Source organism: Marmota marmota, unplaced genomic scaffold, assembly GCF_001458135.2.
Source record: "Marmota marmota marmota unplaced genomic scaffold, marMar, whole genome shotgun sequence".
In the NCBI taxonomy this organism is placed as follows: domain Eukaryota; kingdom Metazoa; phylum Chordata; class Mammalia; order Rodentia; family Sciuridae; genus Marmota; species Marmota marmota.
The window spans coordinates 6,732,273-6,750,838 of record NW_026000261.1 but is presented as its reverse complement, the minus strand read 5'-3'; the positions used below and the strand labels follow the sequence as shown (position 1 = coordinate 6,750,838).

The 18,566-nt window shown below is 38.6% G+C and overlaps 1 protein-coding gene across 3 annotated transcripts in view; it reads left to right on the top strand.

The window, feature by feature from the left end:
- The window catches only part of Atg4a (autophagy related 4A cysteine peptidase), a 51,656-nt gene that overhangs the window by 22,887 nt on the left and 10,203 nt on the right, over positions 1–18,566 (top strand). For 2 of the 3 annotated variants that reach the window (XM_048796883.1, XM_048796884.1), the window contains exons 2-6: positions 8,317–8,427; positions 11,050–11,121; positions 12,926–13,024; positions 15,591–15,692; positions 15,874–15,946. In XM_048796883.1, the coding sequence (XP_048652840.1) occupies positions 8,317–8,427; positions 11,050–11,121; positions 12,926–13,024; positions 15,591–15,692; positions 15,874–15,946 (457 nt within the window). The remainder of the gene's footprint in view (positions 1–8,316; positions 8,428–11,049; positions 11,122–12,925; positions 13,025–15,590; positions 15,693–15,873; positions 15,947–18,566) is intronic. The other variant, XM_048796882.1, reaches the window with a different exon arrangement.

Here is an 18,566-nt window from a genome sequence, read left to right as displayed (position 1 = left end):
TCTTAAAAAAAAAAACTGCATGTAGCTAGCAGCTACTATATTAAACAGTACAAGTCTAGACTAGTGGCTTTTTAACTTTTTTGATCACAAAAACACAATGAAAAATACTTTTACATCACAACCTGGTCTATATATACACAAAAAAGCTTCATGAAGCAATACTTATCATTATTATACATAATATGCTCTAATATTTTGTTCTTGTTCTATTCAATTTCATTTTATTAAATGCTGACTGCAACACACTATGTAGATTACACAACCTACCAATGAATTATGATCTGCTGTTTGAAGAGCATGCAGCACATTATTATAGATGGAGAGTCTGAGGCCCAAAGAAGTACAATAGGTTCTCCAAGATCACATAGCAAGTTAACTGGCAGGCTGAGACTAGAACTTACATTTTGGAGTTCCTAGCATAGAGCAATTTCCAACAGGAGTGGAAGGTGTTTCCTTTTCTTTCTTTTCCTTACCATACTGGGTGTTAGAGAAAATCAGTTGATACACTATTCATTGAGACTAAATATTGTCAGTTTCTTGATTCCTCCATGAGCCATGAGTTCACTATTGAGTATCAGTGCTTTTTAGTTTTGTTTCAGTATCCAAAATCAAGGATACAATACCATGGAGGCTAATTTTCAACCCACTCATTGAGTTGGTAATGGCACTAATGTGAAACTGTCCTCCTTGGGGCTACAACTATGTTTTCCATCAATCACTCAGTGACAAGAAAGTAGCAGGTTCAGGTTGAATCTTAAAAACAATAAAACTTGTTGATAAAGAGTCAAGATGATTCTCACTTCAGTTGTGAATGAGGTTCCTCAAGTCTTTTTAAATTGTATAGCCAATCAAATAGTTTTCCCCATCCATACACCTAGTGTACTACCCTCTCTGTATGTCTTATCAACAAAGATGATAGCAGCAACTTTTTTTAATCAGAGGAATTTAATACTCCTCTCAAATCTAATCTCTCTCACTTTTTCTTTGAAAAGTACATCTTTAAAAAAAGTAGTTATCAAAAGCAAAATGAGTCACCAATTTGGAGGTGCTATGGTTGATGTGTCACACATTTCTGACCAGTTTGTTCCTGGAAGTCCATTTCCCCATGGATATTTCCAAGTGCATTTCTCAGTCAGTAGACAGCAGGCGGCAATTTGTCTCTAAGTGGAAACAACAACAGCAGCAACAACAAAAATACAATTGACAAGGCAACAAGATTTTCAAAAGCATCGCTTTGAAGAAAGCACAGAAATAGCTCAGTTTTACATTACATTTGTCAATGGGCTAAGCATTGCTTACATCAGTGGTATAAATTGACCGAGACTTCTGAGAAATATCATATTTTATGGAGCCAAGTTATCTACAGCCCAATTAATTTTTCTAACTGAAAGCCAAAGGGTACTAAGTATACTGGTAATTTTTTTTTTCTTATTTGTCCTGAAATTTATCAGGTATAGCTTCCTTTGCTCAACCACTGCCTGCACTCATCATGTTAAACAGAATCTCTTAAATTTCTCTCTACTTGAATGATACTCTTTGGTTAATAATCCCTAGTGTGGTTGCTGGGCATGGTGACATATGCCTATAATCCAAGTTCCTGGGGAGGGTGAGGCAAGAGGATTACAAGTTCAAGGCAAGCCTCAGCAATTTAGCAAAACTTTAAACAACTTAACAAGAGCCTGAATTAAAATTTAAAAAAAATTACATTGAAACTTGGTCTAAATGTACAGGGGATGTGGCTATGTATACTGGGGAAGTGGCTCTGTGGGAAAGTGCCCTTGGGTTCAATCCCCAGTACAAAAAATTATTTCCTAATATAAGTCTAAAAACACTGTTCTATTAGAGAATCAGAATTTATACTAGTCTGTAGAGAAACCATTCATGTCTTCTGCGTTATTTGACAATCTAGCATTGCAGGGGCTTGGCTTGCTAGGTAAATTCAAGGAAATTTGCAATTTTGAATAGGAAAAATCCACTTGAAAGGCTAAGAATTGTCATCCAATCTTCTATTTTCTCAGTTCTTGGTTGTCAGAAAGGTAGGACACAGGAAGGAAGATGAATGAAATGGGGCAGGGCCTATGCACAGATGAGCAGAGGCTGAGAAAGAACAGGGCAGTAGGTGAACCCTGGAGGAAGGAGATGAAGGCACATTCTAGGCTGTGACAGAGCTTTGGCCTTCTGGATTTTCTTGTGCCTTCTTAAGCCCTGCTAACCAACCTGCTATCCACCAATGCTTCTCTTCAAAATCCCTGTGTAGGCCAACTTCCCTTTCACTTGTTTCCAAACCTCTCCACTCTTTGTTAACCAAATCCACCAGTCCAACATGTTCTGGATCAATCAAGCTTATTTTTCCTCTGCTTAACCCCATATTTTTTTTCTGCCAACATCTCATCACTCACACATGAAAACTGCAAGTTATTTTTGACTTTCTCTCTCACTCTCCCGTGCCCCACTCCATACCTAAGTTGCTTGCCAAGTTCTTTTGGTGTTCCCTCAACCGGGAATTTCCTCCCTTCCCCCTTGCCATTTCTATTTTATTGCAAGCAAAGCTCAACTCTGATGCTACCTTTTCTAAGTTGGGGAAAGCCTGTTTACTCCCAGTTGGAATTTTATTTTTCTTTTCCTCCCCTGCCTTCCACATCACTTGTCTTTCACTTACCCATTGTTAATTGTTTCTGGAACACTTTCCTACTAGATGAAATGCTTTTGGAGGATAGAGGCTATATCTCATTTATGTTTTATTTTCCATGCTTAGCCTATAAGTAGGTACTTTGTAAAGTTTATGCAATGGAATATGAATGAATACTCAGCCATTACCATACATATTCATCCTTACAGATGTTTTCTTAAGTTTTTGAAGATGTGACCTGACAGTATGTTAAATATGTAGGTATTGCTGAGAAGGCTGTTTTGGAACTAGCAGTATCCTGGCAAAAGCTGTTAGAATGGGTGACCTACTGGGAAGTTAGCCCATATCTCAAGCCCCTCCTGGCCTTAGATTTTCTGATCTTTTTGATTCTACTTCAGAGAATTTGTGGTGTTTCTTTTTTTAGCACAAGCTTCACAGAATCTAAAAGCCTTGATGTACAAGTGCCTTTGTTAAGCTGTAACCAGAAAAAAAAAATGTTTTCAAAGCAATTTTGTCATTTACTTGGGATTTCCAAAATAACCCTTAGAAATGTAGCCAATCACTAGAAAAAGTAAGAAATCAGCAAAAATAGCAGAGCAAAGACCTCTGAAAATTGTCTTCATAATAGCAATGAAAAAACTGACAGCAATTGTCAGAATCAACTTTTTCAGAACTCTGGAAATGAACTAAAGGCTTGCAGCAATTCCGGGAATATTTATCCATGAAGACTGACAAAATGTTTGTAAGAGTAAACTTTGTGGTGTTTTCACTTGCCTTATTCCAAATTCTTGCTAATGTTGTTCTGCAGTAGCTTTCAAAATCAACAGAGTATCATCACAGGGAAATGCAGCACCCTAGCAGCCACCAAAAGAGACAAGATGGGGTTGGAGTTCCTTTAAAGTTTCATTTCTAGAGAATTCTATCTGTCTGGTGGTAACCTGGAAGATGCTACTTACAAGACAGTATTTATTTGATCTGCCTTGAGGCGCAGAAACTCTTCTACCAGCATCTTTAAAAACAAACACCATTAAAGACAATCAATTAAATTCTAAGCTGCCTAAAGCAGTAGATAGTATTTCCAACTAACCAAAAAAAAAAAAAATTAAAAGGAAAAACTGGGGAATAAGATTCCTTGAAGCTGTAAAAATCAGGGGCATATTTTTAGGAATCTCAACTGAAGGGAAAGCAAGGAATGAGAGACAGGTGAGTGAGAAATGAAAGAGACCAAGCGGAGATACACACAAGAGTTTATTTGTCAGAGCTGACAAATAAAGGCCATATTTCTGTAGGAGAGAGAGGCAAAACAGGCTTGAGTTCTGGGACTTTTATGGGAGAGGCTCAGGAATCACAGCGGGGTGAGTGGGTCCTAATGGGGGTGGTTAAGGGTTGGGTTGGTATGAGGGCCTTTCTCAGAAACACCCTTGGGGAAAAAGTGAAACTTTTTCCTTAAAATGGTGGCTATCACTTAAGATGGCCATCCAGATGCTAAGCAAGGACCTTATATCAACCACATGTGTTCATAAGGCTGTATGCATACCCAGAGCTGTGTGCATGCTCAAAAAAGACCTGAATAGAACCTAAACACTCACTCTAGCTGATCTTGAGTTCTATGCTTGCCTGGCTGGGAGTTTAAGACATGCCTCAACATGTACATAGAGCCTTTTGACCAAGACTGGTAGACCTTTTTCTTTTAGTTGTAGATGGCCACAGTTTTATTTATTTATTTATGTGGTGCTGAGGATATAATCCAATCCAGTGCCTCCCACATGCTAGGCAAGTGTTCTACCACTGAGCTACAAACCCAGTCCTGAGACTGGTAGACTTTTTGGTTTTAGGAGTTTAAGGAAAGCTTTGTGCTATTATTAACTGGCCACTAAGCTAGCCCAACAGAACCTTCAATATAACAATTAAAGCAAAATGGAACAGGTTGCAGCCTATTGTCCCTCAGGCCTTAGAGCAGTTATTTCTTGGTCCACCAAGCTGCATATTCTCTGACTATAGTGTCTCCACCTCTTTAAACAGGCTGACAGGCAGGGAACTGATATCAGGTCAATATCTGGTTTGTTAACTTTTAAAGGCAAGACAAATGTAGTTTGTGAAAGAAATTTTTTTATGAAAAGTATTGCTGTTAGTCACAAGTACTTTTGTTGGAAATTAGATTTTACTTCTATACCTCAAACACTTCCCAGATTTCTTTGTTATCTAAGTCCTTGTAGAGGACCTATTCTTCTTTTTTCCCCAAATCCCCTTATATATAACTTCCCCATCACTGCTCTTTGCTTCTTCTGTTCTGTTAATGTCATTTTCTGTTATAGTTTTCATTTGTTCCATGCATGTAGCTTTGACTCAGGGCTGGCGATGGCTGGACACCCTGCATTCTGTCCATCTATCTTGTAAGAGAAGAGTCAAGAAGAATAGAGATTGTAATGACCTTATTGCTAGCCTAGCTGGGCCTGGGAGGGTGTGAAGAGCCAGAGTCAAATTCTTTGGCTACCATTTTGCTCAGAGCCATCCCAAATGAAGCAGGGCAGTTGTCACAGACTTTAAAGGGCTGTACTAATTTGACCAGATAGCTGGGCAATGAGTCACTGGGACAGGGTTGGCCATAGAGAATTTTTTTTTTTGGCCAGTACTAAAAAAAGACCTAAGGCTTATATGCATACATGCTGTACATTGATCCAATGCCACCCTTCCTCACTCCTTCCAGGGTGCAAGAGAGTGTGCCCTTTTCCCACAGTTCTCTCAAGCAACTAATTTTCTGATTTTTGTTTTCTTTCTAGGCTGTAGTGGGTGTTCATTTTCACCTGATTTCTCCTGCCTGTGAGGGATAGAGGGTGGAGTCCAGAGTTACACAGTGTGATTTACCCCGCCTCAGTCCACCACCTCCTGGGGATGGCCTGACCTGAATGATCATTTTTAGCCTGGTATTTCCTGAGTGTGGGCCAGAGGCTGAGGCCAGCAGCAGAGAGGCTAAGAGGGCACAGGTTCCCTGGCAGATTTGGTGGTGATGAGTTTTCACTGGGGAACAAAATGGTGGTTTGATTTCTAACTTCTTTAGGTTTGAAACCCTGCAGAGACTATAATCTTTAATAATTAAAACATACTGAGGACAAAAGCTATTTAAATCTCTAAAAGACTGGAATTTGGTAATGTTTCAAGAAAGGAAGTACCCCAGGCTAGCTGTTTCTAAAAGTGCTTTACAGATTATAACTTCAATTTCCAATTGGGGTATTTTGAGCAGATAAACCTGTTTTCCTGATCAGAATAGGCTTGCTTTATATTTAGGAACATTTATTTCTGTGAAGACAGCATGCTTCTGCCTTTGAAAACAAAATCAAAACAATTTGTCCTTTCAAATGAATTAAACATATCTTACTATGCCATTAGTAGGACTACGTCTGTAGGACTCTTAGGGACTACTTGGGAGTGTCCCTGAAGCTACTTACATCTACACAAAGGGACCTGTACTCTCTTTCTCTCTGAGCTCCCTGCCTCAATAAAACTCAGGAAGCTGCTGGGAGTGGTGGTGTATGCCTGTAATCCCAGTGGCTCGAGAGGCTGAAGCAGGAGGATCACGAGTTCAAAGCCAGCCTCAGCAATGGCAAGGCACTAAGCAACTCAGTGAAACCCCATCTCTAAATAAAATACAAAATATGGCTGGGAATGTGGTTCAGTGGTTGAGTGCCCCTGAGTTTAATCCCTGGTACCGAAAGAAAAAAAAAAGTCAGGGAGCCTCCAAGAATCAAAAGAAGGTGTGTGTTGAGTATCTTAGCTTTGAACTTGAAATATATTTCCTTATACAAATAGCACTATAAAGTATGCATATCCTATAAATTTATTTTTTCTGGTTACAAATTAAAATAGATTTTAGTGGACTGGCTTAGAAATTTATTTAGTATATAGAATATTATTTTCTTAGAAAATTACAAAGAATTTGGAGATAGCATCCCTTCATGTGTCTGTCTTGAGTTTTGTTTTGTTTTGTAGACCTGTTCCTCATGGGTAAATTTGAATTTTAACTTCTCTCATGTTACATGTCATAAGTTCTGAAAGTGTGGCCTATAAACTAATAAAGTTTAGTTTTATTTTATTTGGTTACTGTATCTTGAGAGATAACCATTGTGGTATAAAATAGGAAAAACCAGACTGTTTTTTGATATGCCCACATTCAACACTCAACACTTCTGACACCAGATTGGTGTGTGGGGAGGTGTCCTCACATACCAAGAAATTCTCTAGCAGATACCAAGAAGACATCCCATAATTTAATTTAGTTCTGACGGTATCTACCTGGAGTCAGTGTTCCATAGATTAAAGGCACAGTGCCACAAAAACTGCTCCCAATTCAGATGCCAGTTACAAGTCCCATCCTAGGTTGTGACCTGTGCTCTTGACTGTCCGGCTATACATTGGGGTTCCTACTACCCCTCCCTCGGGTTTGATAATGTGTGAGGATAGCTCACAGAAATCAGGGAATCACTTTACTTATATTCATTTATTCATTATAAAGAATATTGGAAAGGATGCAGATGAATAGCCAGATAAAAGAGATGCAGAGGGCAAGAAAAGGGAGAAGAGGTGTGGAGCTTCTCTGCCCTCTCCAGGAATACTAACCTTCCAGGCACCTGCACATGTTCAGCAACCCAAAAGCTCTCCCAACCCCAGAGTGCAGGGATTTTTATGGAGGCTTCATTATGTAGGTGTGGTGTTTTTTTTTTTTTTTTTCCTCAATCTCCAGCCTCTCCTTCCTTGAGGGTGTTGATGTGTTGAAGCTCTTAAGCTTCTAATTATTGCTTGGGTCTTTCTGGTCCCAAGCCCCCCACGAAGAGCCCACCAAGAGTCATCCTATTAGAATTTAAAAAAAGAATGCTCCTATCACCCATGGAATTTTGAGTGATTAGAAGTTTTGTGTCTGGATCTGGGGTCAGAGACCAAGCATCAGAACAGAAGATGCACCTGGCATCCTCAGCATTCAAGAAACTACAAATGTTTTTAGGAGCTCTGTGCCAGAAAACAGGGACAGAGACTAAGTATATATTTCACATTATATCACAATATCACACTAGACATTGTGAATCCCAAGAACAAGTTATATTTATTATCAGCATCAAGAGCCTTCTTTGCAGAAGCCATATGTGAATAAAATGGGAAATAAAAATACTGTAAAAACATCTGGTCTTTCAGCTAAAATATTCCCATTTTTACAGTTATACAATCTTCCAGGGCTTATCATAGCTTCCTTTAAGCCACTGGCCACTAGAAACCTTACCATATAAACATTGTGATACCCCCTGTGATGTGAGTAGTAATGAGATACACAGGTATTATTGTTTCACCTTGATACACTCCTGCTAGGAGAAGTTTGCTAAGTGGCTATTTACAAAGAAGGCCACATGGTGGACAAAAAAGTTTTAAAGCAACTGTGGCCAATTTTTTTTAGAATTTTGTTTTAAATGGGATTGTGAGAAAGAAATGGTCAAAAAAAGGAGAGAGAGATGTAAAGAGAAAACTTTTCAACTAAAGGATTGTGAGGGCTTGTGTCTGTTTCTCAAGGGAAAAGATTTGCTTCTATTAGATTCAAGCTGCTGACTCTTCAATTTCAGGGCAAAGGTAATAATCAGCAAACCACTGAAGTAAGGACCTTTTATTAAATTTTGCTTGTGTTTCTTTCTTTCATTTTCTTTCAGTTTTGTCCAAGTGTGAAAACCAGATTACTATTTTCACTGACTACCTAGAAGAATTTCCAGATACAGATGAGCTGGTATGGATCTTGGGGAAGCAGCATTTCCTTAAAACAGGTAAGTTTTGGTAGCATTTGTCTGTGAGAAGCCAACTAAGGTGGGCCCCTGAGGTTAAGGACCTATCCTTTTTTACTTCTTGAGTTGACAGAGCATTACCTTCATAAATGTTGATGTTGCTCTGAGGAGGATTTATCATGTAGAGAATGGAATCTAAGCCTCAGGCCCCTTGCTTACCTCACAGGCCCCTTCCAAGGCCCTTAGGCCCTAGCACTGTGTTCATAGGGGTATAGGTTTTATGCAATTTGTAAAAAAAAAAAATGTATTTTTGTTCTTTTCCTTAAAGGAGAACCCCAAATTATAGAAGTCTTGGGTTTCAAAAACACAGATCTACTGGTATCACTAACCAGTATCTAGTCTTTGGTGACTAGGCTATATATTTCTCATTCATCTCACATCCTTATCTTTTTAGATGAAAACACCAGGGACTTCTAAACAAATCATGACTCTCAGAAATATGAGAATTCTTATGTTTTAGATCTTTTCTGACTAGAACACTGTCTCAGTTTATTCTGGTTTTGCATAGAACGTTTAGCCTCTGCAGTTAGATGGAAAGGGAACTTGAATTTCTCTTCCTTACCATCACATTCTTATAGATTGGGAAAGAACTTTTTGCCCTGAAACTGCTAACAACCCAGCACCCAGATAAATCCTGAGTTCAAACGAGGTAGATCTGAGATTTTTATCATTCTAAGGAGAGAACCTCTTCAGAGGCCCTTAGAATGAGGTAAGGAACAGGAAGAAGCTGATCAAAAGACAGGAGAGGAGGCAGGCCTTGCCCCTTCTCTTGAGTCTGGCTTCCTGGAGCTAGTAATTAGGATACTTTGCATATTCAGATTCTTCTCCTAATTCAGGTAAGTCACTTTGTCTTTCTAGATCTTAACTTCCTTCCCTAGTATTTAAAATGAGGGGATTGGAGAGGACATTTTCTACTTCTGCTATCCATTATAGCAGGTATACCCAGGTTGCCAAATAGGCCCATATTCAAATAAAACACTGGGAAATGTCTTTCAAAGTGAAAGTATCATTAAAATGTTTGCACAGCCTTCCACCATAAAGCCAAGCTAGAAGGCATAGGGACTGCTGAGGCAAGAGCAAGTGGGGTCAATGTTTGAGAGGCAGGTATAAAATAACATTTGGCACTGGCTTACTGCATACCAGGCACCCTCTAAGCACTTTACCTATATTATCTTGTTGAATACTCACAATTCAACAAATATTATAATTCTCCCCATTTTATAGATGAGGAAATGGAAACTCATAAAGGTTAAGTAACAAGGCCACACAGCTGATAAGCAGCAGAATCAGGGTTCAAACCCAGCTAGAGTATGACTCCAGAAATCTTAGTTTTGTTTTTTTTTTTAACCATTATACATCTGCATCACAAAATGTGATAGGCACTGGGGACATGAAGGGGAAGGAAAATCCAGAAAGCTCAACTTTCTGATTTGCTTAAAGGAAAGGAAGGAGAGAAAATAGAAAATATTGGCAAAAATTGAATTTCCTTTTTTTTTTTCTGTACCAGGGATTAAACCACCAATACAGCAAATGTAAAGAGAAAACCTTTCAACTAAAGGATTGTGAGAGATTGTGTCTTTGTTTCTCAAGGGAAAGGATTTGCTTCTATTATATTCGAGCTGCTGACTTTTCAGTTTCAGGGCAAAGGTGTTCTCTATCACTAAGTTACATACCCAGCCCTTTTTATTTATTTTGACACAGGATCTCCTAACTTGCTGAGACTGGCCTCAAACTTGCAATCCTCTTGCTTCAGCCTCCCAAGTAGATGGGATTACAGGCATATGCCACTGTGCCTGATTCCTTTTTTCTTCTAAAGTGCAACAACTGTATAAATTATATACAGAATGCAAATATGAATATGTTGTTGAAAAGAGGGAGAGAGATGACTAAGAAAGACAAAACCACATCTAAGTATAGGTGGAAATGAGGAAGCCATATCTATGGCCATGGAAGTAAATTCACATCATAAAATGCAAGAAAGCGTGCTTTGAAAAAATACACAAAAATATTGGTGATGTTATATATTCATTTAGATTATGAATACCAGTTTCGTTAGGCACTACAGATAAATTTCTCACACACTTAATTTGTTTATCAGGGACAATTCCTTTTCTGTTAAATGAATGCACTTATACATACACATGCACACACACACACACAAACACATGCATTCATACACAAACATACAATCCCTTAGTTTTGGGTAATAGATTGTGGGCACTGATGAGAGATCCATATAACCACTATCATTCAGGCTGGGGATGATTGCCTTATTAGTGGACTATCTCAGATCCTTGCATTTCCTATTCATTGTCTTTTGGCCATGACCTCAGTATTAATACCTGGGAAGACTATGTAGCTGAATGAGGAAGAGACAGGAACTGTGCAGCGTCATTGAATCAATTAGTAGAGTAGCTGTGGTGAGGAGAAATATTGAAATTATTTGACTAAAATGAGATTGGGTTTCCTATTAATTTCCCTAGCCCCATAACAATGGAATTGAATAGTTATTTGAAAATAAGTTTTGCTTCTGGCTTAGAAGTCAAATGCAGAATTTTTAGATGGGATATGGTGATTTAATTTTAATTTCACATTTAATTACAGAAAAATCTAAGCTGTTGTCTGATATAAGTGCTCGTCTATGGTTTACATACAGAAGGAAATTTTCACCAATTGGTAGGTATACCATTTGTTATACTGTGCTTTCTTCCTTTTAGATAGTTTGTCTGAGGTTATCAGTGACTTCACAGAAACCTCAGAATTCACAGCTCACTATGGCAAAGAATTTGATTTAGGGAGGTTGGAAGGTCTCACATTTCATCCAAATAGTTCATTGCTGAAATACCCCATCACATATGGTTCCACAGTATTAACATGTTATGGCAGTATACTTTTGACCCTACTGCCAAGTGTTCTGGCACCAGATGGCATTACTTGTTTTACTTTTGAGAGTAAGGAAAAAAATAACATAAGCTTTTATTTTGGGTAACATCAATTAAATGATAGTCTACTGCTTTGTAGAACTACTTGATTATTAAGGACAATTTGTATTTTGAAGGGAAGAAAATCATTCCTTTGATTTTTTTTTCTTATTAAATGAAAGCACCTTGATATTGGGGGAAGAATTAGAGTAGATTTTCTTAGAACTAATTCTAATCCATTTCTAACTACCATCTAAAAAAAGACCATTCTAAAAGCTAATAAGTATGCTCCTTTTGAGAAGATTTGTAAAATGTTTGCAAGCTGGGTAGCTACTTCCTAATACAGACCTATAGGAAAAGGGCCTATAAATGGTAGAAGGTACTCTCCTAAGAAGAAACCTGACCAATTTTGACACAGGAATGGACCATGTAATTGAAATGAAATCAACCTTTCTGTGAAGGAACAAATATGAAGTCTACATAGACATTTTCTTTGCTCTTCACAAAAAGTCCTCCGAGCAGTAACAGAAAAAAAAAAAAAAATCTAGAATACCCAGTGTTTCCAAACTGTTAACTTTCTCTGGGTGAGTAGGTCTTTGCAAGTCTGAAAGGCATTTCCAATTCAGTCTGACAATGTTTTGGGAATAGACAATTTATTCTTTATGTGGATCCCATTGCACCTTTTTCATACTACTCTGGCCTATAATTCCAGCATTAGCGAGAGCAAAGGACTTCCCTTCCAGCTCACAAATTGTCTTACTTCTCCCTATTACACTTTAGCAAATTTCTTTCAGTCCTTACAACAAAAGGAAACCTTGGCCTACTTGTCTTATTATTTTATATTATGACTATTCTCATAACATCAAGTGTTTGTATCATCCTGCATGGGTTCTAGCACACATTCATTTAAGTCTCACGACACCTATAGAGTATGTACACAGAGTATGTACTATTATCCCCAGTCTATAAATGAGACTTGGATATATAACTAGACTGGTCTTCTAATGCCTAATCTAGGGCTCTTTCCTCTATATTAAATTGTCTTTGTTGTTGAGATCTTCATAATATTTATTTATAACAATTAAGAGCCTTCCGAATCTCATGGGCCATTTTGATGACTACCTCTCATAGTATTTGTTCTTAAACTAAGGCAACACTGGCTTCTCTGAGAAGTTCAGGGCCATGCAAATGAGCTGTGCAGGGCAGTTTGGTCTGGCAAGTAATGACATTGAATGGACTAACTGTTGCTAGTCATACATTTCAGTATAGTCACCTATCAAAATTGCATGCATACCTAGATGTCTCCAAGCAGAAAATCCAAAGGGCAGGTTTAGTTCATTTGTTTGTTTTGTCTTTGGCCACAGAACCCATTTTGATTGATTCACCATTGTCATTTCAATTTCCAACCCTGTACCCAAATCCTGTTTGATCCCACTATATCTCTTGCCTCTGTTTTCAAAGAATGCCTGTCTTGTGTGAGTCCCAGATATGCTGATGCCTCAGGAAAGGGCAATTTAAGGAACTCATTCATAAGTCACGCTCATCTATCTTGCCAACAGGGGGAACGGGCCCATCATCAGATGCTGGCTGGGGATGTATGCTGCGCTGTGGACAGATGATGCTGGCTCAAGCCCTTATCTGTAGACACTTAGGAAGGGGTGAGTTCCATTTGTTCTATAAACTGCTTCAGAGATCTCTGTAGTATCACTTGCTGCTATTGGTTTAACATTAATACTCAGCTTTAGGAACACTCAGTAACAAAGCTGCAGGCTCTAAAATTGCTCTCTGCAAACTCAAGAGGTGGGGCTGACAAGTGAATGAGGTCCTTCATAAGAAGGAAACAGCTGGCATTTCCTTGTGACTCATCAAGCCAGAGGGTTATCTTCCTGGGACAGAATTGAGCATTGAGGCAGGTGTGTCATTTGGAGTTTCCATCTTTGCTATTGTTTAAAAATACCAGATAACAAAGGGAGCAGGAAGAAGGGTGTGGTGGTAAGTCTGTTTCTTGACCTCATTTAAAATACCCATCTGATGAAGGATGTAAGTGACCTAAAGGAAGTGCCTAATGAGCGAGCTGGTGCTATTTTCGTTTTTGGTTCACTGAGGATGTCCATTTGATGATGAAGGAATCCTTAAATTAGCTTCCTCAGGTGCAAGCTTCATTAATTAAGAACCTTCGGGTAGGGGCTGGGGATGTGGCTCAAGCGGTAGCGCGGTTGCCTGGCATGCGTGCGGCCCAGGTTTGATCCTCAGCACCACATACAAAGATGTTGTGTCCGCCAAATACTAAAAAATAAATATTAAAAAATTCTCTCTCTCCCTCTCTCTCTCACTCTTTCTTTAAAAAAAAAAAAAAGAACCTTCGGGTAACCATTGTTGGAACTCTTGAGTCTTGCTATTTTAAAGACATTGTGTGTGCTTCCCTGTGGGCATCTGGAGGATGACTCTGGCTGGATGCCAGTTCAGGCACTTGGGTGAAAGTCCATTTAGACTTTGGGAAGAGAGAGTGAAAGGACATTTTGGATGAGATTGGGCTGCTGAATTCATTGGCTGTTGCTAATTGAGGTATGGAAACATCGCTCCTGTTCCCCACCTATACAAGCTCAAAGATCCTGCTACAGTTTTCAGAGAGGATCAGCGAAGGGCTGGGGAGGTTTTTAGGCATATTGCCATTTTTTTCAGGCTTTAGGACATCCTGTGTCACTGATAGTATCATAATTTCTATTTTACAGATGAGGAAACAGGCTCATGGAGGTGAGGTGATTTGCTCAAGGTCAAACAGGAAGGGACCATACATAGATGGGGGATAGAATGCAGATCTTCTGACTCCTTGTACAGTGATTTCTCTACTGTACACATATTCTTGATACAGATCACTTCTTATTATTTAAGTTTTTCTCACTTATAAAACACTTCGAGATAATTTTTTCAATTTTGGAAATGGGGAGCAGCCACAGTCAGCAGTCTCAATCATTGCAATATAAAAGCAAGTAGTAGGAAACATTTGGAAAGCAACCTTGTAGTTAAGGTGAATTAAAAGATGTAATTTTGTAAAGAAGTCTTTTGGATTGATTCCTCTTCAGTCACTTTAAAATGGAGAAGCAGTGTTCACTTAGCACTGTCATCAGCAAATATTTAATGGTACTTAGCAGCTAGCTAATCAGGATTTCCCCAGACTTGGACAATTCAGTAGCTCATGAAAAAAAAAGTTGGATGTGGTTCACCTTTTGAAGGATGTGCTGGATCTGAAGTTTAAGACTTTGGTTTTAGAAACATCAGAAGCAAAAGGGAACTGAAGAGTCTAAAGATAATGGCCTTTGGCTTCAAGTGCATTTTAGCCATGAATTCAGGCTCTCTCTAAAACCTCAGGAGAGAAATTTATGTCTTGGACATAAACTAAGCCTCAGAAATCTGTCCCATTAGACAGAATTTCTAGAACGGAGAGAATGGGAGTAGTGCATCCTGTCCATAGCTTTGATTAAATAGCATTTCTGCAATTATCATCAGTAAGTTCTAAGTGGCCTATGTAGGATTTGGGGGGCTGTTCCTAAGGCACAGATGGAATCCCTACATCTGCAGTGATTTTGGCTTTGGTCTTACGAAAGCCTCAAACACCTGATAGCAAAGGTATTTTTTTTTCAAAGCTCAGCCCGGACTTTTCAAAAGGTGTTGTAAAAATGGAAGCATGCAAATTTTTAAAAATTTCCTTAGCTGTGAATTATGTATCTTTCCCTGTAAACTGCTATATGTCAGAATAGACCCCATCTCTAGCCTTCTGTGAGACCCTTTTGGTGATGCTGCCAGAATGTAAGGGAAAAGCTATTGCTGTTCATTTGAAGCTGAGATATTATGGCATCTGGGTTATACAGGGATACACTGCCAATTTTTTGTTGACTTCCTATTTACAATAGCTGGCCAGAAAGACCTTTGGTAATACCATTTTTATATAATATCTTTCTAGCTCCAGTCCTTGAATTAAGTCAAATCCTTGGTCAACTACTTATTTGGCTTTTGCTTTATATCCACTGAGTCTTTGAAAAGTAGTCAGTTTTCAGATGACTTTATCATCCAGATGAAAGATACTTAGGAATATTCTAACTCCATCATTCCTGTCTTCTAGATGTTATACCTTTATTTTCCTTCTACTTTGTAGTTACAATAGGAGTGCTTAGAGGTAAAAAACAGTTACAATAATGATTTCAGCTCTTTTTTTTCCTTCAAAAGACTGGAACTGGGAGAAACAAAAAGAACAACCCAAAGAATACCAACGGATTCTACAGTGCTTCTTAGATAGAAAAGACTGTTGCTATTCTATCCATCAAATGGGTAAGATCCTTAATTAGTGGTTTGAAAGGAATACCTATACCTGATCTTTTTCTTTTTCTGCCTTATATAAGTGACTCTTCTAAGTTGTCCATCTGCTTAATTATTTATGCAAACATTTAGGAGTTTGTGGCTCATTGGAAGATATTTTGCTAACATGTCAATTTTTTCCACATAAAAACAGCACAAATGGGTGTAGGAGAAGGGAAATCAATTGGCGAATGGTTTGGACCAAACACAGTTGCACAGGTGTTAAAGTAAGTAAAAGAGTCTAGCATTTGCCTATTCTACCATTTCCTTTGCTTCCCCCCTCCAGCCAACTAAACTTTCCATCAACCTATTTTGCTTAGACAGTTCTTTGAAATGTATACATGTGGACCTCTATCTTGGCTTAACAGAGTTGTATCTACTGTATCAGTACATGTGGCTTTACCCCAGGATTTATCCAGTAGCTCATCCTACAGATTGATGTGCTTGTGCCAGGGAGTTATTAGCCTGGGGGTCCTTTGAAGTGAAAAGGATTAAGTAGTAGAGGCTTAGCCAGTCTAAGCAAGAAATGGACTCCCCCCCATAGTTTAAAAATCCATTAATTAATTCATTTAACATTTACTGGTGCCTTTCTTATGTTAAGTGCTGAAATTTGAACTAGCGGAACTTACCACCTGTTGAAGGAGAGGGAACCCCTAGGGTTTGTCTTGGAATTCCTCACCCGTTTGTCATCTCTTAGCTGACTCAAGGTAGCCCAGTGTGGTACTTTTTGCAGTTATCCTGTTAAATTCCAGAATTTGTCTCCAAATGTAAAAGGAAAGGTCAGGTTCAACTTTTCAGAAGTTAATGGGGCATCTGATGTTCCTATACCGCAGGCCACCTTTCTTCTTGTCCCTCCTTCCTTCCTGACAGTTTGTTAATGAAAACTCAGGGCAGAAGCTAGATTTTTTTTGTTCACTCTGTAACTCTACAACATAAAACTTCATGGCACACATAAGTACTCAATAAATGCTTGATGAATGAATGAAAATGGCAGCTAGAATTTGGGGCCAGATTTAGGGAGGAGAAGAATGAAACTATCAGGCATCCTTTGATACAGTGTATTTCAGTTCCTGGGCATTATGGCAGGGCCTACTCCATGTAAAGTACAGAAGGGGACCTGTTTCAATTATTAGCAATTAATCCATTACTAAGTAATTAACTAAACTGCTTTGGAAATATGCATGTGTTAGGAGCAGTCTGGGCTTTCTGGGGATCGAAGGAAAACTTATAATGTAATTTTCCTAACAGGAAACCACATTTTTGCCTTAATCAAGAGTGTCATTTGGGTATCATTGACTCTGCTGAGCAAGGAACTGGCAGTGTTTCAGGAACTGCTCTAGGAACCCCGGGCAGAAAGTGTAGAAGGTTAGAACTACTATGCTGAGCCTAGAACCTGGCTTGAAATACCTGATTTTTAAATTACTTCCCTTAGAATTTCCTTCTTCTGAATTTTGAGATTCCTAACAGTAAACAAACGGAAGCACATAATTTAGCCCACATAATTTATGTGGGCTCTGACTATTGTGGTTGTTGTCATTAACAACATTATGGATGTTCCTGGAATTACTGCCTGATAAACCTGTTGTAAGTTGAAGATATCATGAGTTGAAAGCACATTGAATATATCTAACTTACCGAACATTACAGCTTAGTAATATGGTCCATTGTAGAGTATGGGCTGTTTCCCTTGTGATCCTGTGGCTGACTAGGAGCTGCAGCTCACTGCCACTGCCCACCATTACGGGAGAGTATCAGATGCACCAGGCATAGTGCTGCATGCCTATAATCCCAGTGACTCAGGAGGCTGAGGCAGGAGGATCACAAGTTTGAAGCTAGGCTCAGCAATTTAGCAAGGCTAGGAGCAACTTAGCAAGACCCTGTCTCAAAACAAAAAAATAAGAGAGGCTGGGGATGTGGCTCAGTGGTTAAGTACCCATGGATTCAATCCCTAGTACTAAAATAATAATAATAATAATAATAATAACAACAACAACAACAACAACAACAGAGTATTGGGTGGTATATCACTAGACTGGGGAAAGATCCTTATACTCAATGTGTATTGCTTTTGCACCACAGTAAAGTAAAAAAGTTTTAGGTCAAACCATCATAAGTTGAGGAATGTCTCATACCATCATCATCATCATTTTTATTATTATGGGGAAATATAATGCATTAAAGTGAATGTAATATGTACACATATGACATAATGAATCCCACTATTATGTATAATTATAATATACCAATTAAAATAAGTTAAAAAATAAAATGAATGCAATACAGGTGTAATGTTAATTAACTTCTTCCTGGGAGCTGCTTTGATAGAATGTTTTTTTCTTTTGTCCAATGAGACTGGACTTTACTCACATATCCCAGAAGTAGCCAAGTTAAACATGTCTTTTCTCAAACTGGCAAGGGAAGAAGGTAAGGGGAAAATGGGAAGGGTGATTTACTTCGGCCTCAGCTAATCTCTCCTTTAAAAGGGTTTTCTTAGAAATCTGCCCTGATGTCATGCAGTTTGACACTGTCTCTCTTCAGCCACTGACTAGTAAGGCCCCCACACTTGAGTCATCTGTGGTCTAAGTTTCTTTGAAAAGGGTTCTCAATGTAGCTGGGAAGGAAATAAAAATGCATCTTTCTCTCTCATTCTATCCCCTCCTCTCTCCCCCTTTCTCTCTCTTTCTTTCCTGAGACTCATTATGCATATTATCTATGCTCGCTCTCTCTCTCTCTCTCTCTCTCTCTCTCTCTATATATATATATATATATATATATATATATATATATATATATATATATATTTGGTGCTGGGATAGAACCCAGGACCTTGTGCATGCTGTGCAAGTG